Source organism: Selaginella moellendorffii, unplaced genomic scaffold (assembly GCF_000143415.4).
Source record: "Selaginella moellendorffii unplaced genomic scaffold, v1.0 SELMOscaffold_9, whole genome shotgun sequence".
In the NCBI taxonomy this organism is placed as follows: Eukaryota; Viridiplantae; Streptophyta; class Lycopodiopsida; order Selaginellales; family Selaginellaceae; genus Selaginella; species Selaginella moellendorffii.
The window spans coordinates 649,108-666,942 of record NW_003314270.1 but is presented as its reverse complement, the minus strand read 5'-3'; the positions used below and the strand labels follow the sequence as shown (position 1 = coordinate 666,942).

The 17,835-nt window shown below is 40.0% G+C and overlaps 4 protein-coding genes across 6 annotated transcripts; 2 read left to right on the top strand and 2 right to left on the bottom strand.

The window, feature by feature from the left end:
* Positions 1-2,427: 2,427 nt before the first annotated feature.
* On the bottom strand, positions 2,428-3,458 carry LOC9630864 (myb-like protein I). The gene is made up of 5 exons (XM_024672818.1): positions 3,247-3,458; positions 3,013-3,081; positions 2,896-2,960; positions 2,708-2,801; positions 2,428-2,643 (listed from the first exon to the last, which is right to left on the bottom strand). Exons 1-5 carry the CDS (start codon positions 3,439-3,441, stop codon positions 2,521-2,523), a joined length of 546 nt encoding a protein of 181 aa, XP_024528586.1. The 5' UTR covers positions 3,442-3,458; the 3' UTR covers positions 2,428-2,520.
* Positions 3,459-3,601: 143 nt separating this feature from the next.
* Positions 3,602-6,281, top strand: LOC9630863 (uridine kinase-like protein 1, chloroplastic). Its single transcript, XM_024672898.1, has 15 exons — positions 3,602-3,771; positions 3,961-4,052; positions 4,098-4,167; positions 4,229-4,347; positions 4,401-4,497; positions 4,552-4,631; positions 4,697-4,891; positions 4,938-5,021; positions 5,066-5,126; positions 5,180-5,240; positions 5,298-5,391; positions 5,454-5,526; positions 5,582-5,664; positions 5,720-5,902; positions 5,978-6,281. Exons 1-15 carry the CDS (start codon positions 3,660-3,662, stop codon positions 5,999-6,001), a joined length of 1,428 nt encoding a protein of 475 aa, XP_024528666.1. The 5' UTR covers positions 3,602-3,659; the 3' UTR covers positions 6,002-6,281.
* A 6,063-nt stretch (positions 6,282-12,344) lies between these two features.
* LOC9632802 lies at positions 12,345-13,522 on the top strand. Its single transcript, XM_002967786.2, has one exon. The coding sequence runs from the start codon at positions 12,383-12,385 to the stop codon at positions 13,469-13,471; it is 1,089 nt and encodes a 362-aa protein (XP_002967832.2). The 5' UTR covers positions 12,345-12,382; the 3' UTR covers positions 13,472-13,522.
* On the bottom strand, positions 13,469-17,797 carry LOC9630862. Of its 3 annotated transcripts, XM_024672797.1 has the most exons (17): positions 17,547-17,797; positions 17,367-17,483; positions 17,152-17,314; positions 16,971-17,102; positions 16,692-16,916; positions 16,204-16,628; positions 15,969-16,155; positions 15,789-15,919; positions 15,670-15,721; positions 15,412-15,606; positions 15,104-15,355; positions 14,911-15,051; positions 14,712-14,858; positions 14,521-14,652; positions 14,365-14,464; positions 13,634-14,301; positions 13,469-13,579 (listed from the first exon to the last, which is right to left on the bottom strand). In XM_024672797.1, coding segments are annotated over exons 1-17 (3,126 nt in total). In that variant the 5' UTR covers positions 17,549-17,797; the 3' UTR covers positions 13,469-13,522. The 3 variants fall into 3 exon arrangements, with proteins under 3 accessions (XP_024528565.1, XP_024528563.1, XP_024528562.1); XM_024672795.1 differs by having other exon boundaries at positions 13,503-14,301; positions 17,367-17,487; XM_024672794.1 differs by having other exon boundaries at positions 13,503-14,301.
* Between the last annotated feature and the right edge of the window lie 38 nt (positions 17,798-17,835).

The window sequence follows — 17,835 nt, the reverse complement described above, 5'->3', positions numbered from 1 at the left end:
ACTGACGATGTGACTTACATTGTCAAGGGGCCTTGTGAAGGTAATGAGGCTGCTAGTTTTAATGTTGTCATCTAAAACACCTTGAAACATAGTAACTTAGATCACGTTATGATCCCTCGTGTTGAGATCACAAGCTATCCTTATGATATTGATTATGCCACTACTTCTCTACTTTTGATGTTTGCAGGCCTCCAAAATACATACTACTGCCTAAGGAATGGCTTTAGATGTGTTCAAGAGTGTGCTCCAACATCAAATACTACTACTGCCTAAAGAATGGATTCAGCTGCCTACAACTATGTGAGCCTGATATCAAGTATTTTTGCTGCCTCAAGAATGGATTTAGCAGCTGCCAGCAGCTGTGCAACTCGTCCAAGGAACACTACTCTTGTAAAGAACAACTGGGAGCTGCATTGAAATGTGCCCTAAAACGGTGAACGTGATGAAGTGATCTATGTTTGATGAGAAGTGTATGCAATTGTTGATACTCTTTACAAGTTAAATAAAGCACGAGACTTTTACTATATTCAAATGAGTTCCCCTTTTGCATAGCTCACTATGCTGGATTGTCCATTAGGAGACTAGTAAGTAGCAACATCAATAGGATTAGTGCTCATCACTTTATTTTTCACCTGAAAAGAGAAAGTATCTTTATGTACACCATTGGAATACCTGTTCATCTGTTCATGTGTAGCTACATCAATTCTATCAATAACTTTATCGATTACCTGTAATTAAGAGCAATTAGAAAACCATTGTAGATAATACACACATACTAAATCCATCTCGTATAGGGACCTTCAAATCCATCTTGTATATGCTAGAAGGTATAACATCACCACTAGTAACACTGGCTAACTTTTGGTTGCAACCATTTATGAAGAAAAAATCTATGAAAATACACAAATCCCTTGGAAACTTTGATTCTCTAAATTTGTTGATCCTTGCCAATGTTTCAACCTTAGTTTATATGTATATTTCAATGTTTACTTAATGGTTTTTTATAAGTATTAAATGTCATTGGTTAACACAAAAGCCAATTTACACAACCCAATGAACATCTACAAAAAGTGACCTCCATTAAAACTAAGTAGTTATCAAATAACTATAATGAAAATAGCAAGTACTTACAAAGTATTGGTAAACAGTTAATCATATTTAGAGTATCTAGAACTTATGAATTATTCTGCTAGTGAAGAAGAAAATAAAGTACTTGAATTAAAGCTTTGCCTCTTTGGGCACTTATAATTGTAGCCTTTTTGAAAAAGCACTGACAAAGCAAAACAAGTGATAAACACTTGTTTGGCAGTTGGGCCACATCATGGAATATCCCAGTTTATTCTATAAAATAATTGGTAAAATGTAAATTAAAAATTAATTAAAGATTTTAAATTTTATTTTTATAAATCTTAAATAAAATTATAAAACTCATTTAAACTTTTTTATGTTCTTTTTTTTTGGCTTTCTACTAATTTCAAGAGTAGCTATGGATCTTAATGAGTTTAAATTGCTACCCTCAAGATTAAGTATATGCCACCCTCTAATGACAAAGTTCCAACACATCCATTTTATATTGTTTAGTTGTTAAAATGTAAATCCTTTAATGGATAATTTTTATTGATGAGCATAAAGAAGACTTCACATATCCATTTTAAGGCAAAATGCCTTAAAATGTGGGCACTTAATCCACTAAATGATTTTTAAATTAGCCACCACAAGTGTGCTTACATTAAATACCCTAGTAAAATAATGCATGGAGACAATAGCATGGGCATGCTGCCAGGTTGCAAGTTTTTATTGATAGATTTAGCTTAGTGGATTTATTGAGGTGAGCCTTTATCTACAAGGATTATAAGGCTTCTATGATCAAAGCAAAGAGTGAGTATTTCTCCAATAAATTTGCAACTATGCAAAAGCTTTAATTGATTTGATTGCTTTTCTAATACATATATTTAAATTTTGATTATTTTTATTAAAATTATTATTATTAGTATTTAAAATATCTTTATATTTATATATTTTACAAGGTATATAAAAAGTATATTCTTTTTTTAACGAAACTGCCTAAACATGAAAAACCCTTAAGATAAAAGCACCAGAAACAAAAGCGACTTAAAAGTACTTACACTTGCAAGGCCTAAGGAACGCCATGGATATAGTCCTTTCAAAAGTTAGAAGGTCCATACGATGTCACAGGTCTTTGGTGTTCTCAGTCGATAGAGACATTGAAGGTCTCCTCCAAGCTCTCGACTACAGAAAAGTCCCAGAGTTTAGCAGCGAAATCTATGTACGCTTGAAGGCTAGAGTAAAGATCACATGCCGAAAGGCTGCGGCCACACATTGTTTCTAAACATCAATTCAAGAAGTTTACTGCTATCAGATAATAGGCAACATTTTCCTTTTTTAAAACCCAAGGAAATACACAAGTTTTTCACTCACGAAGCTTTTCCATTATTCCAGTCCGAAACGAACAAGTAGACTTTCTACAATGGAGGAGGCAAACACTGCCAAAACAATGGTCTATTGCGAGCACCTAATATATGAGCTCTCAGTGGCGATTCTTGCGTTGGCGGCCCCCGACTTGTCCTTGACACCGGAAGCTGCTGCTGCCTGAGCTTTCCCGGAGCGCTTATAGTCCCGGATCTAAAACGAAAGCGATCCACAAGTTTGTACTGCTAGAATCGCGGATGGGAAGCTCGGTACTTACAAGTTTGGCGTAGTATTTCTGCGCGTGAGTGCGAACTTGAGTGGAGCTTCTCGTCCCGACGAACTTTGCAATGGCAGCAAAATCGGTTCCAAAGCTGCAAGAGAATCTCAGAGTTTTCTCAAAGTGAGTATCACTGGTGTGAAGGAAACTAAAAGAAAGTTTATATACAGCTAAAAGCTTTTGCTTACGTTTTCAAGGCTTTCTTGAATCTCTGGCGCTCCTCGTTAGTCCAATAGCGGCTCTCAGAAACTCTCTGTATGATAGACAGTGAGAAGAAATGAAAGAAGCCACGGATAGACGATTACCTGAGAGAATTTCACCTTGTTTTCGCTCTGTAGAGATTCTTGGTGTCCTTGTGCTCTCAACACTAGAAGCTGTTTAATCCAAAGCTATTACCACGAAGAAAGAAAGAAAAAAAAAAAACAATTCCAAATCCCCGCAATCCTCCACTGTGTTTCCTCTGTGCAAAAAACTTTACTACCCTCAAGCGAAAGAAAGGAAAATGAAAGAACGAAAGAATCGATCGAGAGAGTTCTTGCCTTTTGCTTGGCTTGCTCCAGATCCTTCTCCAGCCGCTCTAATTGCTGCAACCCCGACGCATCCACCGAGCAGCAAATCTCTTGGAGCGGCCGCATTACGTGCGGCGCCGGAACCATCTGCATCGCGCCGCCCGCCATGTCCAGAGGCTCGATCTCGAACTTGGGGCACAGGAATTGGCCGCGCGGAGCCTGCATTGTCGCGATCAATCCTCTCCCCCTTTCTCCTCCGCAAGAACCCTAAAATATCGAGTAACAACTGAATTCCGTCCGTCAAACAAACGGCTCCGTCAGCTCCGTCAGTGGAGTATAAAGCCAGAGCTTAACAGCGCTGTTAAGGGTAAACGGAGGAGGCAAAGCTGTGCTAAGATTAATGGGGGAGAGGTGAGAGCTTGGAGGCGCGGCGCTTAGGTCGAATGGGGATGGATCCACTGTCCACGAATTCCGATGCGCATTTCCTCGCGCCGGCGTCCGAGGACGATGGTGCCGCCGCGGCCGCGTACAGCAATCGCCAGCCTTTTCTCATCGGTAAATCTCGCTTCGATCGATTCTTCATGCATCGCCGCAGCTCGGGGCGTTCTCGAGCTCAGATTCCTGTCGGATTCCGAGCTTTGAAGCACTGAAGTTCCCGCATTGTTTGTTGTGCGATCGTTTCTTTGGAATTCCTCGGAGCCTTGATTCTTTTCTTTTGTTGATTTCCTTGTTTCTTCTTGGCAGGTGTTGCTGGCGGTACTGCCTCCGGAAAGACCACGGTGTGTAACATGATCATACAGCAGCTACACGATCATAGGGTGGTGCTCGTGAATCAGGTAATTTCTTTCTTTCTTTTCCTCACTACTCCAGCTTCTTCTCAGGATTCGTTTTACCGGGGCCTCACTGCGGAAGAACACGGGCACGTCAGCGAATATAACTTTGATCATCCTGGTGAGTGTGATGTTCCAACCTTCTTTTTAATTCTTTCATTTTTTTATGGTACTTTTTCTAGACGCATTTGATACCGAACAGCTTTTGCAATGCGTTGGAAGTCTTCTCAAGTGCCAGCCCGTGCAAATTCCCATTTACGATTTCAAGCTCCATCGGCGGTGCAGTGACACCTTTCGCCAGGTCTGTGCATCTTTTCATCCATGCACAGTCTGAAGAGCCATGGTTTTGCCTAGGTGAATGCAGCAGATGTTATAATCCTGGAAGGAATCCTGGTTTTCCATGACAGTCGCGTTCGTGATCTGATGAACATGAAGATTTTTGTCGACACAGGTTTGCCGCTTCTTTGGCTATCCTGGCATTTTAGAAGTGCTCTCCACACCGCAGATGCTGATGTCAGGCTGGCGAGGAGGATAAGAAGGGACACCTGCGAAAGAGGAAGGGGTGTAGAAAGTGTTCTCCAACAGGTACAGTGTCTGGATCATGAAGATATAGTCTGATTTGCTTTTTCTTCTTGATTTGGTTCCTTCAGTACGCCAAGTTTGTAAAGCCTTCATTTGACGACTTCATCCTGCCCACTAAGAAATATGCGGACGTCATTATACCCCGCGGAGGCGACAATCACGTTGCCATTGATCTGATTGTCCAGCATATCCACACTAAACTTGGGCAGCATGACCTGACGAAGATTTACTCTAACGTCTATGTGATCCAATCTACTTACCAGGTAGTATGATCCTTTACGCTACTGCGGCGTTGAAACTTTTTCCTAGATTCGTGGAATGCACACTTTGATCCGTGACCAGGAAACCACTAAGCATGACTTTGTTTTTTATGCGGACAGGCTGATACGTTTGGTATGTGTCATTGACACGAATGACGCTGATGTTTTCTCCTCCAGGTCGTCGAACATGGTCTGGGTCATCTCCCATTCCAGGAAAAACAAGTGATTACTCCAACAGGTTTTCAATGTTTGTCAGCTTCTTTGGCTTTGTTTCTTAATATTGTTTTGCAGGTTCTGTCTACACTGGAGTGGACTTTTGCAAGAAACTGTGTGGTGTTTCGATCATTCGGAGGTACTGTTTGCTGCCATTGATGATATTTCGTGGCTGATGATTTCGTGGCGTTTGTAGCGGAGAAAGTATGGAGAACGCTCTGCGTGCCTGTTGCAAGGGAATAAAAATCGGCAAGATTCTTATACACCGGGAAGGCGACAATGGAAAACAAGTAAAACCTTCATCAGAGCAGCCATTGACATGATTTCTTACTTCTTCTTTTCTCTGACGCAGCTAATTTATGAAAAGCTCCCGAAGGACATTGCCGAGAGACACGTTCTTCTCCTGGATCCCATTCTCGCCACAGGTGTGTTACCATTTTCTCCGATAGAAAACAGTGCTGACAAGTTGCGAACGCGCAGGAAACTCAGCAGTCCAGGCGATACAACTTCTCGTTGACAAGGGAGTACCAGAAAGTCACATAATCTTCCTCAACCTCATCTCGGTATGCTGGGCTTTTCTACATATCGATCAAACCACAACTTTGTTCACTCCTACAGGCACCGGAGGGAATCCACGTAGTTTGCAAGAAGTATCCGACCCTCAAGATCGTCACCTCGGAGATTGACGATGGTATCAACGACGACTATAGAGTGGTGCCAGGCATGGGTGAGTTTGGCGACAGATACTTTGGAACAGATGAAGACATGGTTTTTTATGAAAGGCCTGTGAAAACCGTCGAGGTAGAAGACATGTGAACCAGGTAAGAACTCGTTCAGACTAATATTTACATAACTTTCATTGCTTCAAATTTCTAGGTTTTACTAGCGTATCGCGGCTAGCAACATTTTGTAGCAAGGATCGAGAAAAGAACCAGCAGCAACCAAAGAGTAAAAAGAAATAAGACAATCCCCGATAGGTTTTCTTTCAGGCGGTAAGAAGAATCCAGTGGGGGTAAACGTGTGTATATATATAATATGGCTGCTCTTGCTGCAAGGCGCATGAATCCAACAAAAGGTCCAATAGTCATTATGAGATCAAATATATCATAGTTAAACTTTAACCTCTTTAGTGTTCAGAAATAAATTCTATTAAATAAATAAAAGAGAATTTTTGCTTTAAGTGTTTAAGGTTAAAAATTATAATGTAGAATAGAGTACTACAAAAATTTAAAAATGCACGTCACAATAAGAACGAGTAAATCTATTGAAAATTGCATTTTAATTTATCTCTATTTTAACAAATCCTAAATAAAATTGAACATCAAAATTTTATTGATGTTGATTTATATAAAATAATTTTTTTAATACGTATGACTTAATATAAAATGCATATTATTCCCTTATGAGTCATTATAATACCCAGCAAAAATATTTTATATCATAATACGAATTGCTGATGTGTGAATAAAATGCATTAATAACTATTTGGCTATAACGTATTAATAGCTATAGTTTAAAATAAATTAAAAATACTTATAATTAAATAAATTTAATTTTTATAATTTAAAAATTATCCAACGATTAAAAGATAAAATTTAAGTATTTCGAAAACTTTAGATACATATTTAATTTTTGAATATAAAAGTAATCAAAATTTTATAAGAATCAAAGGAATTTTAATAAAGTAATTTTCAAAGTTAATATGTTCTATTATACATAAAAACAGATTTATACATAATATAATAACCAGTATTTTACTTGATGTTTTAATTTTTATTTTAATTTTATTTTTATAAATAAAACTAGTGAAGATATGCCATCCATATGTCAATGTCATAAATTATCGTGATAACCTTTTACAGAAAAACTAGTATGATCTACTATTACTAAGCTAAAAATATTATTATATAGTATAGATAATAATAAAAATTTATTTAATTTATAAATTATTTTTCATCATGCTAAGAAAATTAACTATTAGTCCTAAATGATGATAAAATATAATAGATAAACATCAATAGTGCATTTTATTATCCAGATGAAGTAAAAATCAATTAAAAATATGGAGATACTCTTTAATGAAATCAATTAGTATATAATCAAGATTAATTCTTTTAAAAAAATTGGCTACTTAATTAAGGTTATAATATCTAAATGTGAACTATAAATGTCATATACCATTATTAGCATAGTTGTATTTTGGTAAATAAGATTAAATTCAATCCAAGCCACTGACTCTTGTATATAAATTAATGTTTTAACTAATACAAATGTAGATTTCTATATTCAAAACACATTAGTGAAGGTGAAAAATAGTATTGATTGTGCTTTTTCTTTAGATATATATTTTTTATTTTTAAAATATTTCTTCTTGTTATAGTTTTTTCATCCTAAGGACTCAACATTATAGATAGTATACCTTACATTTGTATTTGTTTAAAAGAATAATAGGACTATATATATATATATATATATATATATATATATATATATATATATATATATATATATATATATAAATATGGTTTTTTCACTTCTTTTGTTTATAGACTCTCCTCTTTTTGGCAAGAGGCAAGAATGTTTATGTGGCAAATACTTTGTTTAACTATTTTTTATGGGAATTCTATGTATATAATTGGTTTTATCATTTTATAGAGATTATCATTTATCATTCCTGAGATGATTTTATTCAGATGGTATAGATAACAACTTATGATGAAGTAATTTGTGGACGATCTTTAGAGGCCTGATGAGCCTCGTGGCTACATTCCTGGACAGCATTCACGTTGCAGCTTAAAGCATTCTTTTATGAGTCTTTTAAGTTAGGTCATTTCGTAAATTGGTATTTTATATTTTCTAGATAGAGGCCTTGGCATGAATAACATATCATTGATATTCTTGCAAATGAAGAACTTGATATAAAAGTTTTTTTTGAGAAGTGAGCAATTATATAAGTAGTAAAAGTCTTTGAATGAATAAATTAGTGACTCTTCCATCCTTTTTTTGAGTGTATTATCAAGGGGTTCATTTGGCATTAGTTTATCTAATGTTTACTTTTCAAATTTATTTTTATAATAAAAATTTATTTAGTTTCCTCTTTGTGTTGGTTAATATAGCTTTGAATTCAATTTAGCCTATTGTATAGATAAGATCATTAGAATATGTGCGGGTGATTACATGTTTGAGTTCCAAGTTAAGATGGTGCGAAATCAAGTTTTTTACCTCATCCTTAGTGTAAATTAATTGAAGAAACATTATATTAAATATGATTTTGAAGCTTCTTCAATTTGTTTTATATTTCTTTATTTCTTTTCCATTACTCTCACTTTTATTTCACTTTGTAAATTTATTCTATCTTTATTTCAATTACTTTTATATCACCTTTGTTTCCTATTGTTTTCATTCCTTAAATAGTTTTTATGAAATGTCAATTGATCAACTCAAGAAAGAGTATATTGATCTCTTCAACTTCGATTTGTCTTTTGTAACATTATGATTAATTAAAGAGAATGACTCAATAGACATTTGTAGAGTTCAAATATAGAGGGAAAGAACCTATAAATTAAGACTTTTAACTAATTGAAAAAGAGGTGCACTTTGGGATATTTGGAGTTAAATGTTCTTAGATTTAGGCTAGATGATCTCTTAAAAAGTTCAAATTACATTTGGTATTAAAAAAGTCTCAAATCTAACTCTATTGATTTGCTAAAGGAATCACACCACATTTAGTAGGTTTACATTTAGCCTCAATCTGTCAATAGAGTGGGGCTTTTAAAAGGGAAGCATAATAAATTATAAATAATCAAAAATAATCTATAAACTTTAAATATAAAAATAAAAAACCAATAAATAAGAGTGTATCCCTTTTTCTAGGGCCCTTTTTTTTATCCTGTTATCCTAACAATCCTCCCCTCTATCCTATTATCCTAACAATCTTCCCCTCTAGGGAATGATTGTTCAGAATCATATTTAAGCCACAAGGTTTGAAGTCTAAACTCAAGAGTTTACAAATGCCTCTATTCATATTAGAGATAAGCTCATTTGATAAAGATTTATGTTTAGCATTGGTCACTAGATGATTAAAATCTTGCAATTTTGCAAATCAATATTAAAGGGATATTGGAGAAAATTGTTATTTATGCTAACTTATCCTTAGGCTTGTGATCTTCATTTTTTAATAAAGTCTAATAGAGGTATTTAATTATATATTAATTATTATCCATTGAATAATGTAACAATTCCATATGTATACCCACTTCCTCATACTATAGATCTCCTAGATTGTTTTAAGCAAAACTATTGGTTCACTAAGTTGGATTTCATCTATAGTATTAGTAAATATTGATGGCTGAAAAGGATATTCTTAATGTATAACAAGCATTTTTTTCATTTTTTAAAGTATATTCCACTAATTTTTGGATTATATATAGGTGGGATAGCAACAATGTTACAATTTTTATTGTGGAGTATATTTATTTTCCCAATCTTAGGTATATGATTTATATATTATATTTGTTCATAAATAAAAATAAAAAGAAACATCTTAATGTTAGAATATGTGTTTAAACTTCTTTCTTAAGAAATCTTTCACAATATTACTTAAACCAAAGGATACTTAACTTTAAATTGCTATTTGTTTAGATTAATCTTGTATTTATAATTTATAAACTTTCCTAAACGCTTCCTAGTATATTCTTATTAGGATTATTATTCTTATTATTCTAATGGTTTATATGAAATAATATTAATCTTGATTTATAAATTATAAACATGTTTATAATTATTGATCACTTGAATCATTCAAAAATACTAAATAAGATTGACACTTCTATTAAGCAAACTAAGTATTGCTGCATGCAACAAGCAACAAATTATTTATCACTTCTTGTTCAATCACCTTAGTTATTATTTGATTTGGCTAGATCCATATAAATTTATCAATGCAATATCAGTAAAAAAGAAAAAATCTTGTCTCGGCAATATACAATAAAATTAAAAAGCTAAACTCAGAGTTAAATGTTAGCAATCTCGAAATTAGTACATAGTTCTCTTGGATAACCTTAGAGATCATTGCATAATTCTATGGTTTGCTAAATCTAATAAAGAACTATAGCTTAAATTATAAACAAAATAATTATAATAGATCTCATGTTAGATCTTTCACACCAAGCCCATAGAAAGCTATGCCCGTCAATGAGATATATCACCTTAGCTCATTGTGGAAATGAAAAATGAAAAAACAAAACTTTGATATAGTTTTACTTGTTTACTTCATTCTTCTTTGCATTATGTTGTTTGGGCAAAGAAGTTTGATTGCAACCAAGTTCGTGTGATGGAATCACATGAAGAAACTGAAAAAAGAATACAATAGAACAAAAAACAAGAGAACTTGTATAACTGCATAGTGCTACAATTGCCATTGCTAGCCTCTACATTACCAATGTTCCAACCCTTGAGCCTGTGAAGGAGTAACCCATACCTTAAAAAGGGTGTGTTGTGTCGTACTTCAGATTGTGTTGTCTTTAACAAGGAACTAAACAAAACACAACAAGAAAAAAAAAAGAAATGAACGAGAGAACTTCTGCCTTGGCTGAGTAGAGAAGAGCCATAGTGCTGCTAGTGGCTTGTATATAAATATATGAAATTGAACCATATTAAAACCAGATTGTGTTGTTTATTTATATTAAAAGCAAAATTATGTTTTAGTTTTATAGTACTTCATAGAATGATATGTCATCAACCATTGACGGCTATATTATGTTTCAGTTTTTAAAGAAAAAAATTATATAGTATAATAAACCATTAATATATTGAAAATTAGATTGTGTATCAATTTTATAATAGTGCTCAAGAGAATCATATTGAACAAAAACCATTGAGTTTCAATTTCATTTTAATTTTTCGTATCAACAATTATTAAAAATCAAATTGTCTTCCAGTTTTAAAATTGTGCTTGAGAGAATCATATGTTATCTACATTAAAAACCATATTCAATTCCATTTGTGTATTACATATAATACACCACAATATTGAAAACTAGATTAAATTCCATTGTCAGAATAATACTTGAGAGAACCATATGTTATCTATAAACCATATGTTGATTCAGTTCGGGTTTCATAACTATATTTTGATATTCATTTATTCAAGTTTTATGAGAGTTATGTGAAAATCCAAACAAAAAACCAGTCTTTCGTGTTTCTTGTGCAACATGGTTGAATGTATCCTCCGGTTGATGACAGTCCATACGTTTCCAGAACTTTTGACTCCTACGGCTGCTTCCGTTCAAGCACAGCTCCTCGGTCGTGGACCTTTTCTCGCTTGTGCTTAAAATACTCCTAAGCATTTCTAACTAAACATTAAATGCCGTATATATTATCTTGTTTGAGTTTGATTCGACTAGTCTGATACGAGGAGAGAATTCAACTAAGTGTGTTACATCTCTCTGTGTAAGCTTTCCACAAGCACTTCAAGCTACAGGGACCATGATGAAAATACCGACGCCTGACTTGCGTGTATCTGAAAAGGAGATTTTGAAAGTTCTGTTCTGTGCGGAGGGATCCACAAGGATCCAGGACGCAGCGTCGTATCCAACGAGTAGAACACATCGGCTTAGCTGATTGTGGTGATATGGGCCACGGAAAACTCCCTGCGGATCAAAGCGACCGCTGTCACCGAGATCGCGCTGTGATGACCGGAAACCTGGAAACCATCCTCTTCATTTCCTCGTCGCTCGGAATTTCCATGCAAGCGAGAGCTGGTGGAAGTCCGGAGCTCATTTCACCTGCAAACCTGTGCTTGTCCAGCAAGATGATGCTCTCGCCACAACAGGAAGAATCTGCCTTGAGTTCTAGTGTCTTAAGTGTCAGAGGAAACCCGAATCAGCCCGGCGTGTGTCGCCAAGAGCTGCCTCGAGAACAAGAGGTTCCAGCTTCCGATGAACTGCCGTGCAGATCACAGCACACACGATATCCAGCAGCTACCGCTCCCCTCCCGGATCGCAGCAACCATGTCTGCTGCTAACTCCGAAACGTTTTCACTCCAATCCACGGTACTGCCGAATTCACACCCAAAAGATCCAAAAGGGGAGTTTGAGCCACCCGGCGCCGGGCAACATCGGCGCAGCAAGTGGCCTGCGAAGCCTCAAGCCCGTTGCTTGCTCGCCTTCGATCCCATAGCAACTTAGAGCTTAATCTCATTCGTGATTTTAGGGCTTTTGGCTTGGCATTTGGGCAGTTGTCCTATTTCTAGGGTTTTACTAGGGCTTCGAATTTCTTGGTATGGCAGGTATGATCTTCCTTGCAGCACTCGCGCTTTGCAATCTCGCCAGCGGCAGCAGCAAGCTCGACGCCATCGGCTTCCAGCGCAGAGATCTCTTCCCGGAAGGGATCGACTGGGACGAAAATCACGGCCGATTTCTGCTAGGATCCATGGGCAGGGGCTCCATTTGGTCCCTCTCCGACACAGGGAAGCTCGACCTCTTCGTGGAGGACGAAGATTTCTCCGGAAAACACCCTGTCCTGGGCGTGAGAGTGGATCCCTCTCGCAACAGAGTCGTCGCTGTGATCCACAATTTCGACGACTCCACGCCGGCCTTCGATGCCGTGGCGAGCTACGACTTAGATTCCAGCGCCAGGAATTTCCTCGTCCGCCTCGACAGCATTGGAGCTCCTGGATCGACGAAGAAACCAGTGGCGAACGATGTCACAGTCGATCGAGAGGGAAATCTCTACGTGACAAACTCGGCGCACAATTTCATCTGGAAGGTAACTCCCGACGGTAAAAACGCGAGCGTTTTCACCGAGAGCACAGTTTTGACGTCGCCGCCGGTGGTGACAAAGGACGAGCACGTCCGGCCTTGCGGGTTAAATGGGATCGTCTACCACTGGGACAACTATCTCCTGGTCGGGCAGAGCAACACGGGCATGCTGTTTAAGACCAACTTGCGAGGCGATCAAGCCCACCTGGTGAAGATCTCCACTCCACTCGTGGGTGGCGATGGCATGGCGCTGCGCCAGGACGGTGCTTTGATCGTCGTCTCCAGCTCCAAGGCCTGGCTGCTGAGGAGCAGTGATCACTGGCGAAGCGCGAGCGTGGCGGACGAGTTGCGATTGAATGAGACGGGCTTTGCCACCGCCGTGACGGTCCGGGACGGCCTCAAGGCGTACGTGCTGTATAGCTTCCTGCTGGAGCTCAAGCGGGGGTCCTCCAGGAGTGACTTTCTCGTCGAGCGCGTGGAGTTCCCAAAGGACGCGTACGATGATCCGGTGTGGCTCATTCTCGTGCTCGTCGTCGCGGTGGTGCTCGTCTTTGCCTGGAGGTTCCAGATGTCTCGTTTCTTCGACGACTACAGGAGGAAGAGGCAGTGACCACTCAACTGATCAACAGAGACGAATAAAAGAACCGGGCTTTTACCAGGATCAGGCATCGCTGCTGTGTGAAGTGCATTTCAGAGGTGATCTAGCGGATTGCTCCGGCTGCCATGACAAAAGAACGTTAGTATAGAGCGAGAGGAAGAACATCTTTCGCACCTCTGACTGGCCGGGACTAGTGTCTCTCAAGCGGTTCATGATCCGAGCTTGCAACCTTTGGATCTCGGCATGGAGCCCGTTCACTGCTCGAGGATCTTCGTCGACGATTACTCTCGGCGCTTGCTCCTGCCTCTCCAAGTCCGACGACTCCGTCGTTACGTATTGCGGAGTTTCCTGTCCGGCTGCTGTGGCCGGCCTGGGTGCCGTCGACACGAGCGCGAAAGAAGTGTCCCAGTCTGCCCGAGTTGAGAAGGATTCCGGCCTGTCATCGTCTCCATTGTCGTGAGAGCCGAGACCATCTTCGCTGGAGCTGCTACTGGCGGATGATAACGCCTCGTCGCCACCTCTTGACGCGTCGGAGGTGTTTTGCTGGGCTCTGTCCGCTTGCTTTGAGGTGCGGGAGCTTGGGGTCTCGTCCTGGCTGTCCATCTTGGTGATGAATGCGAAGGGAGTTACGGCCGCTGCTTGGATGGCGTGCTCCGTGTAAATCGTTTCTTCCAGTCCTCCCCGCTGCTGTTGCTGCTGCTGCTGCACGATAGACTTCGAAAGTTTCGTTGGTTCTTGGTGCTGGAAGCTGCTTCTAAAGCTCATATCTACATGGTGAGTCCTGGGCGACGAGAGCGAACTGAGTCCGGATATAAAAGTTCTTGCAATGTGAGACTCCCTGTCTGCAATGCTCAAAAACCAGTTTTTCAAATTAGAAATGGTCCCAAAGCACAAGCAGTACTCACCAGACTTGAGCTTTATCTCATACTCTAGCTTTCGCACTAGGCACTCTCGATTGCTCAAAGCCACTTTCATCTCTTGCAGATCGGTCTGGGCCTCTTGGGACTGGAGAACATTAAAGAACAGTATTAACGGAGGAAGAAAACATTGTTGGCTTATACCTCGGCCTGTTTCTGTGCCAAAAGATTTTCCAGCTCATGTATCCGCGAGTCACGAGCCTCGACAGTTTCACAAAACTTGGAGTGAACGACGTCAAGTTTCTTCTGAACCTCCCCAAGTTCTAGTTCTTTCCTCTGGATAAAATAAATGTACTCGCACGCAAAATTAGAATGCACCAGGCAGGCCAACTTACCCTGCAAGTCCCTTCGAGTGTCGCATATTGTGTCTCTCTGTCCTCAAGCAACTTTCGCAGGGAGGCAGCGATTTCAAAAGCACTTGAAAGCTTCTCGTGGGACTCATCGGATGCTCCCTCAAGCTTCTCGGCTGTTTCTTTCAGAGCCTGTAGAATTAAATTGAAACTTCTGTGTATGCAAAAGAAGTAGCTGCCAGACCTTCTCATATGCATTGAGCTGCAAGGTTTTGTCCGACAGCTGCCTCTGAAGATCCTTCAGAGCCCGTTGGAGCTTCTGCGTGGCCATTGTGTGATGAACCTCTCCTTCGGTGTCTTCAATGTTTTTCTTTTGCAGCTTTCTCTGGACGAGCAAGTCAGTGTCAAGTGATCGAAAAAGCAGAAATGTTGAAAACCTGAAGTTTGAAAAGTTCCAGTTGAAGCTCTTGGACGTGCGCCCGCTGCAAGTCCAGTTCTCCCTGCATTGAGCTTTCAATCAATGCGCCATCTTCGAGAACGCGGTGCAAATCTTCTTCTTGCTTCTCTTTTTCATTGATCGTCAGCTTCAGCATGGCAATCTCAGAGGATAAACTGTGAAGACGATCGATGAGCTGAAGATTTTCAACGTCTATCACATTCGTTTGTTCTTTCTGGTCTTCAAATTGTGCCTGAAAGTAAGAGCAGCATTACACCAAAGTCTACCATGCAATACAGAATGCCATACCTTGGAATCTAAAAGATCATTTTGAAGCTTCAGATTTGACACTAGAACATGTCCGAAAGCCGCGTGCAGCCACGTCTTTAAACAGGACCGTATTTTCGCACGCATTCGTTGAGCAGCCAGTCGATATGCCAGTCGCAATGCAAGTTTTCTGGCTACAATTTCCTCCCACCAGAACAAGAACAAAGACCGTGCAACCTGTAAAGAAAACAAAAAATGATCGGAAACATTGAGCGATCAGCTTGAACCTTCAAAACGAACCTTTCTGTCCCTCCTGCTACAGTTGATCAACGCTTTTAGCTCCTTACGCTTCCTGACAAAAAAACATTTTTCTTTCATGAGTCGCATCAAATAGCTTAGCCTACAACTTACTTCCTTACTTTATAGCGTGCGCAGCATGATAGTCTTGCCATAGAGACAGCGATGCTTTGCATAGAGCATGATTCATTTGATGGATGGCCCTTTCTTCCGCTCGTTGAAACTTGACGTTCTTCCTCCAAGTTGACACGCCCTGCAAGCAACCGGTCTCAGCTCAATTTCAGAAATGGTTCAGACCATACCTTCGACTTCAAGACGTGAAGGTAGTGCCTGAAGGCCATTGTTTTTAAAAGCTTTTCGTTTCTTTTCAAGTGTATGAACCCTTTCCAGGTATGAATTATTGTTTGGTACTGATGAAGTTTGTAGAATGCCAAGCCCCTCGAATTCAACTTCCGCCCTATCTTGTTTGAAATAGTAGCACTCTTCCATCTGACACATCAGTGTGAGTTATGTTCTTGCTAATTAACCAATACTTACCGTTTGAGAGCTCGTATCTGAAGCCAACGTCGCCGCTGCGTATCTCCCTGAGATAGCCTCAGTCTTTTGCACCGTCTAGCTCGTACCAAGGACTGCCATCCACATATGACTTGCTTGCATGTGAGCCGGTGTAAGCGACACTGTAACCCCTTGAGTCTTAAATGTTTCGGTCGAGCCCAGTATAAAACCCACTGAAGCCAGTAAGTGAGAACCCGGCGGCGGATGGTGTCAGACCAATGCCTACACGCCGCATTGGTAAGAGACTTCTCTTCCACGTCGCTAAGCTTCCCCATTTGCACCGCTTTCTTCCACTTGAACATCATCCTGCATTTGCAGGTACGGTTTTTGTGCTCCAGGGTCCCAAAATACTTTCTTTTGGCTAAAGTTGACAGACGCCATGCTCTCCAACAGTCTTGTAAACATGCCTGTTAAAAGAGCACACCGTTAACAAAGGAGAACCAGAAGATTACAGAAAGCTAAGCTTGTACCTGACCTCGGCACTTCTCGGAATTTCGTATTTTAGCTGCCCTCGTCGTGGCCAGCCGAAGAGCTCGCATTCCTCTTTTGGAGCAGCTACACTTGGCAAAGACTGTAGCAGCGTCTTCGTTGGCCATTAAAGCAGATTTCTCCTTGATACATTGTTGAAACCATCGAAACCACCTCCGAAGTTGCACCTTTTTTCCTTTGTTTTCAACTAACGTGTCACGATGTTCCTGAAACAAACAAATAAGTTCACGGACTTCCTCAATTTCATGCTTTTGCAGCACCTTCGCAATAAACCTGTCAAGTTCGTTCTTGTATTCTTCTGCCTGTCGCTTCACAGATTCGGAATCATTAGAATAGTTTCGCAGCTGCTCTTCAAGCTTCTGCTTTGCTACTGAAGCTTCTTCGAGCTCTGCCTGGAATCCGAGACAATGGTAGGTATTAAACGAATAGAAGAACAACCACCTGAAGAGCTTTAGACCGGTTATGCAAGTCCTGCCTCGAAGCAATGTCTTCGACTAGAGTATCAATACGAGTTTGTAAAGACGAACGCTCGCTCTGGAATTCTTGGGAACGTTTTTGAAGGGCTTCCTCGAGCTCCTTTTTCTCCTTCTCCAGTAACGAGGCTCTGTGATAAAAGCTTCGTGACCACCATATCTTTTCAATCACCACAAGCCCACCTCTGAGCCAATCTCCTCTGCAGCTCCAACGTCTGCTCCATATCTTCATGAAGTGTGTTCAGCTCACTCTCCGCGCGCTCCACATTCTCGTGGTTTTGCTTCATGTAGAGCTCCAACCTGCCTTTGGATCCACAAAGGATGTCAGCTAGCTAAGAAAGAATCCCGACTCATTCTACTTACATTTTCGTGAGAGAATAGTCAGCGATGGGGCCAAGTTTCACCTTTCTCGCAGCTGCTGATTGATGGTCTGGAGCCGCGCCTCGCCATCGATGTGCGCCTCGAGATCCATCTGGAGCGCCGAAACTTGCCGCCGGAGCGTGGCGGCATCGGAAGCTGGGGGCGCCATGACGCCCTCGGCGCGCAATCGCGGCCCTACCTTGAAGTGGCTGCTCGCCTTGAGGCTCGGCTCCGGCGCCAGCAATCCCTCTACGCCGCTGCCAGCGCCAGATCCTCCTCCTCCTCCTCCGCC

Excerpts from the sequence above, each read along its gene's own strand:
- LOC9630864 (XM_024672818.1), bottom strand. The coding sequence starts at position 3,441 with ATGCAGGCTCCGCGCGGCCAATTCCTGTGCCCCAAGTTCGAGATCGAG. Across the intron at positions 2,961-3,012 it reads ACAAGGTGAAATTCTCTCAG|AGAGTTTCTGAGAGCCGCTA; the intron begins GTAATCGTCTAT and ends TCTATCATACAG. Across the intron at positions 2,802-2,895 it reads TTCAAGAAAGCCTTGAAAAC|CTTTGGAACCGATTTTGCTG; the intron begins GTAAGCAAAAGC and ends ATTCTCTTGCAG.
- LOC9630863 (XM_024672898.1), top strand. The coding sequence starts at position 3,660 with ATGGGGATGGATCCACTGTCCACGAATTCCGATGCGCATTTCCTCGCG. Across the intron at positions 4,632-4,696 it reads TAGAAAGTGTTCTCCAACAG|TACGCCAAGTTTGTAAAGCC; the intron begins GTACAGTGTCTG and ends TGGTTCCTTCAG. Across the intron at positions 5,903-5,977 it reads GGCCTGTGAAAACCGTCGAG|GTTTTACTAGCGTATCGCGG; the intron begins GTAGAAGACATG and ends TCAAATTTCTAG.
- LOC9632802 (XM_002967786.2), top strand. The coding sequence starts at position 12,383 with ATGGCAGGTATGATCTTCCTTGCAGCACTCGCGCTTTGCAATCTCGCC.
- LOC9630862 (XM_024672794.1), bottom strand. Across the intron at positions 14,859-14,910 it reads AGCTCAATGCATATGAGAAG|GCTCTGAAAGAAACAGCCGA; the intron begins GTCTGGCAGCTA and ends TTAATTCTACAG. Across the intron at positions 14,302-14,364 it reads TGAGATAAAGCTCAAGTCTG|ACAGGGAGTCTCACATTGCA; the intron begins GTGAGTACTGCT and ends TGAGCATTGCAG.